This window comes from Notolepis coatsorum, assembly GCF_963971535.1.
Source record: "Notolepis coatsorum genome assembly, chromosome: 11".
NCBI lineage: Eukaryota > Metazoa > Chordata > Actinopteri > Aulopiformes > Paralepididae > Notolepis > Notolepis coatsorum.
In genome coordinates, this window is record NC_140175.1 from 13,168,195 (window position 1) to 13,180,789 (window position 12,595).

The following is a 12,595-nucleotide window of genomic DNA, read 5'->3' on the forward strand; positions in this document are numbered from 1 at the left end:
ACTCCATTGCTTTTCGAGATATCTTGTTCTCAGTTTGGCCTGATGGTGGCGCCACAATAGGTGTCTTCCTCTAGGAGTCATGGATGTTCACAGCAAGTCGTGACTGTACAACAAACGGGTCAGGAAATACGTCCATTTGAAAAACTTGGAAGAAAGGTCAGGGGGTCACCAAAATAGCTTTCCTTCTCTTAGGGTCATGAATGTGCGCAGCTAATTTCATGGCAATCCGGCTATTTCTTTTTGAGATATCTCATTCAACTCGCAGACAAGACAGACAAGGCACACACATGGGACCAATTACATAACCTCCGCCTTGGAAGAAGTAAAAGAAAATAAATAATAATAATAATAATTCCTAATATAGCTACATTGACCCATGTTACCGTTGCCAACTGATATGGATTTGTGTCTTGTAGGTCCGGGAGAATACCCAAACCCATCCAACACCTGAACTACCCCGCCAAAGTGGACACGCAACCCTCCAAGGCCTCTGCCGCCAAGCCCAAACGCAAGGCCAAGCCCTCACCCTCCCTGAAGAAGGCCAAGGAGTCGGAGGAGCCCCAGACCTCCAAGCTGGTCACCCTGAGGGCCGCCTCGTCGGAGTACAGCGACGACGATGACGACGGCGGCGAGGACAGCGATGACGACGAGGAGCAGATGGAAGGCGAGGAGACGGAGGAGGATCAGCATCGAGACAGCAGCGCCCCCGCCTTCGTTCCCGTCAGCCTGCGCTCGCCTCAGCCAGTGGTCTGGTCGGAGGTGGAGGAAACGATGGAGGAGGTACGCAAGTCTTGTTTTTACTTTTCCGTTTTTCTCTCGTAGACACGGAGATTAGGGCCGCTGCACGATTTGCTGCAATTGCGATTATTGTTGACAATATTGCGATTGCGGTATAACAAATAAACAGTGTCGTCTACTTGCTTGGTTATCAAGGAAAATGCAGAGATTACTGATCGTTTTGAAATGTTTCTCAAACATACAAACGTAACCACGTGCGATTGTTATATTTAAGAAATTAGGGCTGTCAATATTAACGCATACATTCTTTTTTTAATCAATTAAAAAATCTTAACAATTAACCACATGAAGCCACAGGGAGAATAGTACCACGACCAGACCTCCTGAATCACATGAAGCCACAGGGAGAATAGTACCACGACCAGACATCCTGAATCACATGAAGCCACAGGGAGAATAGTACCACGACCAGACATCCTGAATCACATGAAGCCACAGGGAGAATAGTACCACGACCAGACATCCTGACTCACATGAAGCCACAGGGAGAATAGTACCACGACCAGACATCCTGACTCACATGAAGCCACAGGGAGAATAGTACCACGACCAGACATCCTGACTCACATGAAGCCACAGGGAGAATAGTACCACGACCACCAGACATCCCCACAATGTCTTATCTAATAATACAAAGTTTCCGAATGGACTTTTGGATTAAACTAAGTTGTATTGCAGTGATGAATGGTCTTTCCCAACGGGAACACAAGTTGCTTAACGTAACGTTACACACACTTTGCTTGCGAACGCTAGATCGCAGTGTTGATTAGAAGGAGCCGTCTGCCCAACAAAGCAATTTCAATTTGAGATTAGATTAATCGCGCAGCACTAACGTAGATTCAATCCCCATCTGTTAATTTTGTTATCGTCCGCCATCGGATCTCATTCCACACCACTCTATCATTTCTGCGCCTCTTCACGTTGGTTTATCGTTTTCTACTTTTGTTTGTGTGTGTGGAAGTGACCCTGTGTTTTGTTTCTTTTTCCTTATGCATGGTTTTCCATCCCTTAACCTCACGCCTTCCATCCCGGGCCCCCCCTGCCCCCCATTCACGCATCATCATCACAGCTCGATATGTCAGTCGATGTGCCTGATATGCTGGGCATCTCCCAGGAAGATGCACTCTGTCCCGACACCTCATACGAGCGTGAGCATCAGTTGGATCTTCTGGTTGTAAGTTGTCCCCCGCTGTGTCCTGTGTCCAGGTGCACGTCATGTCCACACTGACTCTTGTTACACTTCTCATTTCAATACCGTTTAAGTTTTGTTCATCCATGATACAACATTTCTGAATCAGGAAATTGAATCTTTTCCATTTAATGTGTAACTAATTGTCGGAAATTTGGTCATAAATATTTGATCAGATTTTCACTACTTGAAAGTCCTTGCATTTCATTTGGCAATGTCTGTGGGAACCCTGGGACCAGGGTCTAAATTTAGTTCTGGGGACATTATTGTACCCCTCGGAAAGTCCTTGCTCGGGGGATAGTAGTACTTTCCAAAAGTACAGGAACTTTGGGGGCGGGACTTGCAGTGCTGAACATTTGGAATTGAATGATTGGAATATCCTATATATATTTTTTTATTTCAACTTCAATCTGCAGCCACAAACCGGTTCGTTTTTTGTTCTTTGTGCTTCGACACATCAACATGGTCATCTCAGTCGTAAGATGAGAGATTACTTTATTGATCCCCTTGGGGAAATTCTGGCATCATAGCGGGGGGGGGGGGGGGTACAGGTGTGGGCAGGGTGTGCACACTATGTAATTGTAGTGAGGCTACTAAGCCATTTTCAGTTGTTAATTGAACAAGTTGGTGGGAAAAAAACATTTATTCATATTGTTAGTCCTTGAATTTCATTTGGCAATGTCTGTGGGAACCCTGGAGTCTGACTACCACCACCGTATCCGGCCCGTTGGCTCTGGCACCACTGCCAGGAAAACCCGCTTCTCCTTTCATCCACACCTGTCAGCTCAGGCGTCTTGGCAATGACACCATCAGATAACACGGTATATGCAAATCAGAAGTGTAACCTGGGTGACTGTGTTCCATTTGTATCACAACTACAATATCTAAAGTTCTGCTCGTCTATACACCACTTGTTTTTGATTATGTTTGTGTTTAATTTATTTCAGGATGTGATAGACTTCCTGTCTTCAGACTCCATGGAAGGTATGCTCGTTATCCTACGTGTCCCTTATCTTATGGTGTAAAACTCTTATTTCTGGCAACTGTAATGTAATATAACATATTAATAAATATTATCCTACAACTCTCTACGTACATCTGATTAGCACTACACTCTGTAGTACTAGTTTGTATATTTCTTACCCAGTTTAATCACCTGTATATTGCTGTTGCACTTTACTGTTATATTTGCACTCTGGTTGGATGCCAACTAGGGGCGGGGCAAAATATCCATACGTAGTAGTATCGCGATACTTTGCGTGGCGATACTGTATATGCGTATAAGGAAGTTGCATTGTTCATTTCAATACCTGTAATAGTACAGTAGTCCACATACACACACACACACGTGTGCATTCAGTTAAGTTGGAATATGACTGTAATACAAACAGTTCAGTTTGTCAGGTACATGCAACACAGATTACAGTGTTTACATCCGTCTGCTTGAGAAAATACCATGTTCTGCAATAAAAATTATTGAAGTGAGATGAACCGACTGAACTTTATTTTATTAGATAAAACATGACAAAGTTTTACTTTGCAGTTGAAAAAAGGTAATAAATCGCAATATATCGCAATATTAATATCGCAATACTCAGCATATCGCAATATATTTAGCATCGCAATACTATCGTATCGTGACTCAAGTATCGTGATAGTATCGCATCGTGAGGCCTCTGGTGATTCCCGCCCCTAACGCCAACCTTCTTTTCAGTGTACTGTACTTGTGTACTGTATAATGACAATACATTTTAATCTAATCTAATCTAGTCTAATATCATCCCCTTGTTTTCTGTTCTCTTTGTGTTTCAGCATCTGATGTGAGTTACAACGAGGCGGCTGAAACCCTTTTGACCATCGGGAACCTTTCACATCTCTCCCAGAGCACACAGGATTATATATACGCTCAGGACTGTACATCTCCAGAGAACGATGCACCTACGCAAGATGATGCATCAGGTCAGAGCATTATCTTAACACGGTAACATCGATTGTTGCATCACTTTTTCTCTCTCACCTATTGCAGTTATAATGGCTATATTGCCTAAGAAACACTAACCTTTGAACTGTCTTTTACTAGTATGCGCTATCTATATTATTACCTACTATGCTAATATGTACTCAAGTGTGTAGCACTCAGGGTTCGACACTCAGTTTGACGAACAATGTTACTGACCCTTAGCGGCCAGGGTTGTGTACCCTTCCCTTCCTGATGACTTGTAGTAGTAGTAGTTTATTTGTCACGAATAAAGTACAGGTACATTACAGTGAAATGCTTGGTTCATACACATACAGCTCATTATAATAATATTCCACAATTATTACATTTGGAGGAATAATGGCACACGCATAAATTCACAACAACATGCACATTTGTTGATACATGCTGGACTAGTCTTGAGACAGGCGTATGTGTATCACCGCTGCCATGTTAGGCGCGGAACACCCGCACGGGGGGGGGGGGGGAGAGATTGGGAGGGATTGGGAGGGCGAGACATCATCAGCATCCTGGTGCCCCCCCCAGCCACAGTGTAGTGTGTGTGTTGTACACAGCTTGGATAAAAGCGTCTAAATGACTAAATGACTAAATATCTAAATGTAAATGTTCTTTCGTTACAGCAGGAGCGCCTTTCATCATCGGCGACGGCGACACTTGGAGCCAAGACCTCCAGGAAGACATGGATGTCGCCCAGCTACAAAGCGGCACCACTCCTGTTACCGAAACCTATGCTCTTATAGTAACGGAAGCACCACAGGCCGTTGGAATCTTTGGACTGGACGCCAACGCAATAGATACCGTCCCGGCGCCTCAGATCGGCGGAACGCCTGCGATCGAAGCGAGGGAGGGAACGCCTATTAGCGGACCGGAAGAGGGTGCTCCCGATCGAGAAGTTCCGTCTCAGTCGGAGCCGCCAAGCGTGGCGATCTCACAAGAGAGTGTCCCGCAGACCAGGAGGGCACGTTTGCCCAAGGTCAAACCCATGCCCAACCTGGGCCGAGCCTCGAGAACCGCGCAGTCAAAGTCGCATCCCGCAGAGAGTCCCATGACGTCACAGCCCGCAGAGAGTCCCATGACGTCACAGCCCGCAGAGAGTCCCATGACGTCACAGCCCACAGAGAGTCCCATGACGTCACAGCCCACAGAGAGTCCCATGACGTCACAGCCAACAGAGAGTCCCATGAGGTCACAGCCCACAGAGAGTCCCATGACGTCACAGCTCACAGAGAGTCCCATGAGGTCACAGCCCACAGAGAGTCCCATGACGTCACAGCCAACAGAGAGTCCCATGAGGTCACAGCCCACAGAGAGTCCCATGACGTCACAGCTCACAGAGAGTCCCATGACGTCACAGCCCACAGAGAGTCCCATGACGTCACAACAGCCCACAGAGAGTCCCATGAGGTCACAGCCCACAGAGAGTCCCATGACGTCACAGCCCACAGAGAGTCCCATGAGGTCACAGCCCACAGAGAGTCCCATGACGTCACGGCCCACAGAGAGTCCCATGAGGTCACAGCCCGCAGAGAGTCCCATGACGTCACGGCCCACAGAGAGTCCCATGACGTCACGGCCCACAGAGAGTCCCATGACGTCACGGCCCACAGCGAGTCCCATGACGTCACGGCCCACAGAGAGTCCCATGAGGTCACAGCCCACAGAGAGTCCCATGAGGTCACAGCCCACAGAGAGTCCCATGACGTCACAGCCCACAGAGAGTCCCATGACGTCACAGCCCACAGAGAGTCCCATGACGTCACGGCCCGCAGAGAGTCCCATGACGTCACAGCCCACAGAGAGTCCCATGACGTCACGGCCCACAGAGAGTCCCATGACGTCACGGCCCACAGAGAGTCCCATGAGGTCACAGCCCACAGAGAGTCCCATGACGTCACGGCCCACAGAGAGTCCCATGACGTCACAGCCCACAAAGAGTCCCATGACGTCACGGCCCACAGCGAGTCCCATGACGTCACAGCGCACAGAGAGTCCCATGACATCACGGCCCACAGAGAGTCCCATGACGTCACGGCCCACAGCGAGTCCCATGACGTCACAGCGCACAGAGAGTCCCATGACATCACGGCCCACAGAGAGTCCCATGACGTCACGGCCCACAGCGAGTCCCATGACGTCACAGCGCACAGAGAGTCCCATGACATCACGGCCCACAGAGAGTCCCATGAGGTCACAGCCCGCAGAGAGTCCCATGACATCACCGGTGAGGACGGCGGAGGAGAGCGGCGTAATTCCTTCCGACGTCTCTAGAGTTACTCAGCCACTACCTTGTTCACCAATAACAGACTCTGTCCCAGCCTCCCGAACCACAGAAGAGCCGTCTGTCGTTCGGGAGATGTGTGCTGATCCAGGACTTGTTCTCCCTCGGATAGAATCGGGCTCGGACATTTCAGAGCAGAACTCCCCGCGGAACAGGAAGAGCCGCTTCTTGTCTAAGATCAAACCCAAACCTAACCTGCAACGGTCCACCAGAACCGCACCACAGACCAAGCCTCTGTCCACGGATGAAACATTGGAATCGCCCGTCAGGACAACCGAGGATACCAGCAGCATCACTCCGCCTGAAATCATCCCCTCTGACTCTGCTGTAGTGGAATCACACTCCGTTGTTGTTGAGGAGTCCATTACGACAACCGCTGTCCCGCGCCTTCAGACGAGTGACCATCCGGCTGCCGCCGTCGTCACACCCATAGAGGAGGCGTCGTCTCCCAGCAAGGGGAGGAGCCGATTCACAAAAAAAATCCAACCCAAACCAAACCTGGGACGGGCCTCCACCAGAACCTTACAATTCAGTCCTCTGTGTACAGAGGACACTGCCGCTCACTCGAAATCTATAAAGACTCCTTCTGGCCCAACTTCCACAGAAAGCGTCCCCGCTTCTGTAGAACCACAGCAGATTACGGAGAGCATCGCACCTCAATCTCCAGGTTCTGGCTCACCTTCCACCGAGAGCGTCTCCGCTTCTGTAGAACCACAGCAGATTACGGAGAGCATCGCACCTCAATCTCCAGGTTCTGGCTCACCTTCCACCGAGAGCGTCCCCGCTTCTGTAGAACCACAGCAGATTACGGAGAGCATCGCACCTCAATCTCCAGGTTCTGGCCCAACTTCCACCGAGAGCGTCCCCGCTTCTGTAGAACCACAGCAGATTACGGAGAGCATCACACCTCAATCTCCGGGTTCTGCTCCCGCCTCGGCTTCGGTGCCGTCGTCGAAGACGGAACAACCTAGTCCCGACTCGGACTCTGTTCCTGAACCTCGGAGCCGCAGTGATAAACCCACCGCTGGAGTTGTTGCACAGACAGCGCAGCAGGTTAGTCCAAATCAGGGGAAGACCGCCGAAGCGGCCTCCACCTCACAAGCGGTGTCGGTCGCAGAGCAGAATGTGCCCCAGACGACGAGAGGCCGCTTCTCTAAAATCAAGCCTAAACCCAATCTGGGTCGGGCCCCCAGGACCACACAACCGATACCAAAGCCCAGAGAAGACCCCTCATCACACTCTGAACCAGAGGTTTTGGAAAATACGTCAAACGCATACTCCGAGACGCAAGCAGCTACGGATGTAGGTCCACATTTACAACCGCAAATTGCTGAGACGTTGGTCATTGAAGATCAGTTCACGGTGGCCGACTCTGTCCCTGAAACCCAGAGCCGTGAAACACCTTCTGCTGAAGTCACAGCAAGCAGAGCCTCACCCTCTGAGCAGACCCTCACACCGGCCAGGAGGGGGCGCATCTCCAGGGTTAAACCTAAACCTAGCCCGGGACCGGCTACTACGACAGCATGCTCAGAACCACAACCCACAGAGGAGAGTACCACACGCCCAGAGGAACCAGAACCTCTCCAATCTGCACCAGAACCAGCGGAGGATGCCGGTAAGCATTCTTTACCACAATACTTTGCCCGGGCCACTGAGCAACACATACCACAGAGTTCCGAGGAAGCCTTCACCTCAGTATCCGGGTCACGGAGGTTAACCGAGGAGCTCACCAGTGAGACTGTGACCTCTGAACCCGTAGTTGCTGAAAATCCCTGGCTTATTGAACATCCACTCTCGATGGATGAATCGGAAGACCGTGAGATGCCCATTGCTACTGCCGCCACACCGACAGAGGAGCCATCTAGTAGTCAAGAGAAGACTGAAGTTGAAGAACCGAGCTCTGAGCAGAATGTCCCTCAAACCAGGAGGGGTCGCTTGCCAAAGGTCAAACCCAACCTGAGACGGTCCTCCAGAACCACACAACCGATACCAAAGCCCGGAGAAGACGCCCTCTCACACTCTGAACCAGAGGTTTTGGAAGATGCATCAAACGCATACTCCAAAACGCAACCAACTAAGGAGGATGTAGGTCCACATCAAGAACCACAGATTGCAGGGAATTCCAGCAAACGGCCAATTTCACTGCAAGTTACCTCAATCTCAGAAACCTCCAGTTCAACGGGACACACTGCTGTTCCAGTGTCTTTGGTTCGTCCGCCCGAAGTCGTAAATCCGAACTCGGTTGCCGACGAGGCATCGTGGCTCATTGAAGATCCATTCATGGTGACAGACTCCGTCCCTGAAGTTCAGAGCCGTGAGATGCCTTCTGCTGAAGTCACGCTAGGAGAACAACCACGTGCCGGTGAGAAGAAGAGCGGAGGTGCTGAAGCTAGGAACGTCATGCAAGTCGGGTTAGACGCTGAGCAGACCCTCCCACTGACCAGGAGGGGGCGCGTCTCCAGGGTTAAACCTAAACCTTGCCTGCGACCGGCTACTAGGATAGTGACCACACACTCGGAAGAACCAGAACCTCTCCAAACGGCATCACAACCTCCCGTGGAAAGGGTTGGTAGCCCTTTCAGTGCACTCTTTCACTCTTTACCCCAATACTTCGCAGAGCCCACCGAGCAGCCTATTCCATTGAGTTCTGATGAAGCCTTCACCTCCAACAGTGAGACTGTGACCTCTGAACCTGTAGTCACTGAAAGTTCCTGGCTTATTGAAGATCCCTTCTTCACGGACGAATCGGAAAACTGTGAGATGCCTGTTACTGCCACCACACCAGCAGAGGAGCCGTCTAGTGGTGAAGAGAAGACGGACGTTGGGTCCGCTCTGCAGACGGAACCGAGCTCAGAGCAGGACGTCCCCCAGGCCACCAGGAGGAGCCGTGTGTCAACAGTCAAACCCAAACCCAACCTCAGACGGTCTCCCAGAGCCACAGAGTCCGCAGAGGATACGACACAAGATGGCTCGAAACCTTCGCCGACTACTAGCCAGCTGTCGTGCTCTGAGAACACTGGTGCCATTCGTATGGGTCACTCAGAGGTGAAAGGTCACGATGCCTCCCGAGAACAGCGTGAGCGATCGAACAAGGATGATTCTGCACAGGCTCAGAGGTAAGACATGTCATGTTCTTCCCTTCTCTTTTGTATATCGGCATGGAGCTGCTGAATGTCATGATGGATGCACACTGTAGAGATAATCGGCATAAGAGATATATGGTTCTTCTGAATGCTTCAATTGACTCATCTCGAACCCTGCCTTCTATTCTTGATCCTCCAATGTTGCTTCCCTCGGGAAGAACATGCTTGTCTGAGGAAACAATTGTGATTGGAGGATCAGGAAAACAGGGCAGGGTTTGAGATGGGTCCATTATCTTAGGCCCATTAACTCCTAGCCCCTTTCGTGACTGTGATGCAAGCCTTGCTTGAATACGCAGTCACTCATTCTACGCTACTAGCCATGTTAATGTGCACCATCAAGCACTGGTTAAAAACGAGCGGTTGGTCCAAAATATATCAGATATACATTTCAAAGGTACTCACCGTTGCATTAGGGTTTCACACACAACAGCGGGGGGGTTTGAAAGCTCGGTGTTGCTAATAAACATTTTAAATAATTTTTATAAACGAGTAAAAAAAATCACTGAGCTAGCCTTGGCTAAAATGGCTGTTTCCGCATTTTGACGCCGGAGCGCTGTGATTGCTGGGCGCACCAGGCATGTGACAAAGCAGCCAGCAATCACAGCGCTCCTGCGTCAAAATGAGGAAGCAGCCATTTTAGCCAAGGCTAGCTCAGTGATTTTTTTACTCGTTTATAAAAATTATTTTAAATGTTTATTAGCAACGGCGACCTTTTAAACCCCCCCGCTGTTGTGTGTGAAACCCTAATGCAACAGTGAGTACCTTTTGAAATGTATATCTGATATATTTTGGACCAACCGCTCGTTTTTAACCAGTGCTTGATGGTGCACATTAACATGGCTAGTAGCGTAGAATCAGTGACTGCGTATTCAAGCAAGGCTTGCATCACAGTCACGAAAGGGGCTAATTAACTCCAAGCAGAGCATGTGTCTGGATCTTCTGCAACGTCTTTTTTGTCATTCTCCATGTTTTCGACCCGACTCGATCCATAGTCGACTGCCAACCTCTTAGTCGAATGCAAAGAAATAAAGAAAATTTAAATAAAACATTTGAATATTATAATAATGGCTAACACTAATGGTGCGCATACCAGCGAGGCTAACTGCCTAAGAAAACGGTCACAGAGGCACTGAAAGAGGATTTCACCGTCTAATGAACACACTAGAGTAGACAAATATCAAGATGTATCCATCAGTGGACCAATTGCATGCTTTCGCAGAGGACAAGAAGCCTTCAGTCGACTCCTTCAGACATTAAGCACCCCCCACAGCCCAAATGGAATGATACAAAACATTTAAATGTATATATTTTTTTGCATTCAGCTACCAGTCGACTATCTGCAAATTTTGGCCAATCAAAGTCGACTATACAAATCCTTAGTCTGGGACAGGCCTACTCTGAACCATAGAGAAGGACGCCTTTAACGTTGGAGGTGAAGATGCACACTTTCATCTTCATCTGGGTCCATTATGTGTGAAAAGTAATTTGTTTAGAACATCATCTTCTTCCTCTTCCACTCCCAGTGCCGGAGACGCCCAGCCAGGGACATCTGACCCGGATCAATTCTCAAAGAAGGCTCCCCCGGTTCGCAGGGCCAGACTCCCCAAACCCAACAGTGAGACTGTGACCTCTGAACCTGTAGTCACTGAAAGTTCCTGGCTTATTGAAGATCCGTTCTTCACGGACGAATCGGAAAACTGTGAGATGCCCGTTACTGCCACCACACCACCAGAGGAGCCGTCTAGTGGTGAAGAGAAGACGGACGTTGGGTCCGCTCTGCAGACAGAACCGAGCTCCGAGCAGGACGTCCCCCAGGCCACCAGGAGGAGCCGTGTGTCAACAGTCAAACCCAAACCCAACCTCAGACGGTCTCCCAGAGCCACAGAGTCCGCAGAGGACACGACACAAGATTCCTCGAAACCTTCGCCGACTACTAGCCAGCTGTCGTGCTCTGAGAACACTGGTGCCATTCGTATGGGTCACTCGGAGGTGAAAGGTCACGATGCCTCCCGAGAACAGCGTGAGCGATCGAACGAGGATGATTCTGCACAGGCTCAGAGGTAAGACATGTCATGTTCTTCCCTTGTCTTTTGTATCGGCATGGAGCTGCGGAATGTCATGATGGATGCACACTGTAGAGATAATCGGCATAATAATCGGCAGAATCGGAATCACGTTATGCACCAATGTAAGGACACACAGTTTTGACACAGTTACCGCAAGAACATACAACAGTCCTTGTTCTAACGGTACAACACACAGTATACACGACAGAGTACATCTCACATAGTCATCACACACATCTCACATAGCGGTTGCTTTTTCCAAAAGCAAAAAGGCCTAGAAGCGTGGCTAACGCTAATGGCGCACATACCACTAGTGAGGCTAACTGCCTAAGAAAACAGGCACAGAGGCACTGAAAGAGGATTTCACCCATCTAATGAACACACTACTTAGAGTAGACAAATATCAAGATGTATCCATCAGTGGACCAATTGCATGCTTTCGCAGAGGACAAGGAGCCTTCAGTCGACTCCTACAGACATTAAGCACCCCCCACAGCCCAAATAGAATGATACAAAACATTTAAATGTATACCGTAATTCCTCTAATAGTAACCGGTATTCAATTAAAAACCGGGTCTCTATTAATGACCGGGTGTGCTGTTGAGCTAAGCAATTATAAGCCGGCCTCCTAATACAAGCCGGGTTTCATGTATATTAGAGGAATTACGGTATTTCCCTCAACGGATTTACCATAGGCAATATATTTTGTTATTGTTGTTATATGCTGGCCTGGCTGTGCAGTAAATACCATATAATGGTATGTGTTAATGTTTACCAAGAGAGTAAGCCTACCTCAGAATTGTATAAAACGAAGTTATTATTATTATACCAGTATTGTGATTGCACTATTTTACTTTATTTAATTTTTTTTGACCACCTGTAATTGCACTGTTTACTACCGTATTTCATACAGTACTTGGTTTCAATAAATGAACCCAGTACATTTTACTGGGTTCATACTGACACAAAATGTTGATTTATTCATTACGATCCGTTTGAAAATTTGAAATATAGGCCTCTCTCTTATACAGGCCTCCTCCTAATACAAGCCTGGTACCCGCTACAGTTGAAACAAATACAAGCCGGGGTTACTATTAGAGGAATTACGGTATATATTTTTTG

General features: G+C 48.7%; 1 protein-coding gene across 1 annotated transcript in view; it reads left to right on the forward strand.

The window, feature by feature from the left end:
• Nucleotides 1-12,595, forward strand: part of LOC311236511 (uncharacterized protein) — a 47,550-nt gene that overhangs the window by 22,579 nt on the left and 12,376 nt on the right. Inside the window, exons 13-20 of the mRNA XM_084324188.1 lie at nt 417-780; nt 1,868-1,972; nt 2,935-2,971; nt 3,800-3,946; nt 4,607-5,026; nt 5,125-6,207; nt 6,290-9,380; nt 10,931-11,467. Coding sequence (XP_084180314.1) covers nt 417-780; nt 1,868-1,972; nt 2,935-2,971; nt 3,800-3,946; nt 4,607-5,026; nt 5,125-6,207; nt 6,290-9,380; nt 10,931-11,467 — 5,784 coding nt within the window. The remainder of the gene's footprint in view (nt 1-416; nt 781-1,867; nt 1,973-2,934; nt 2,972-3,799; nt 3,947-4,606; nt 5,027-5,124; nt 6,208-6,289; nt 9,381-10,930; nt 11,468-12,595) is intronic.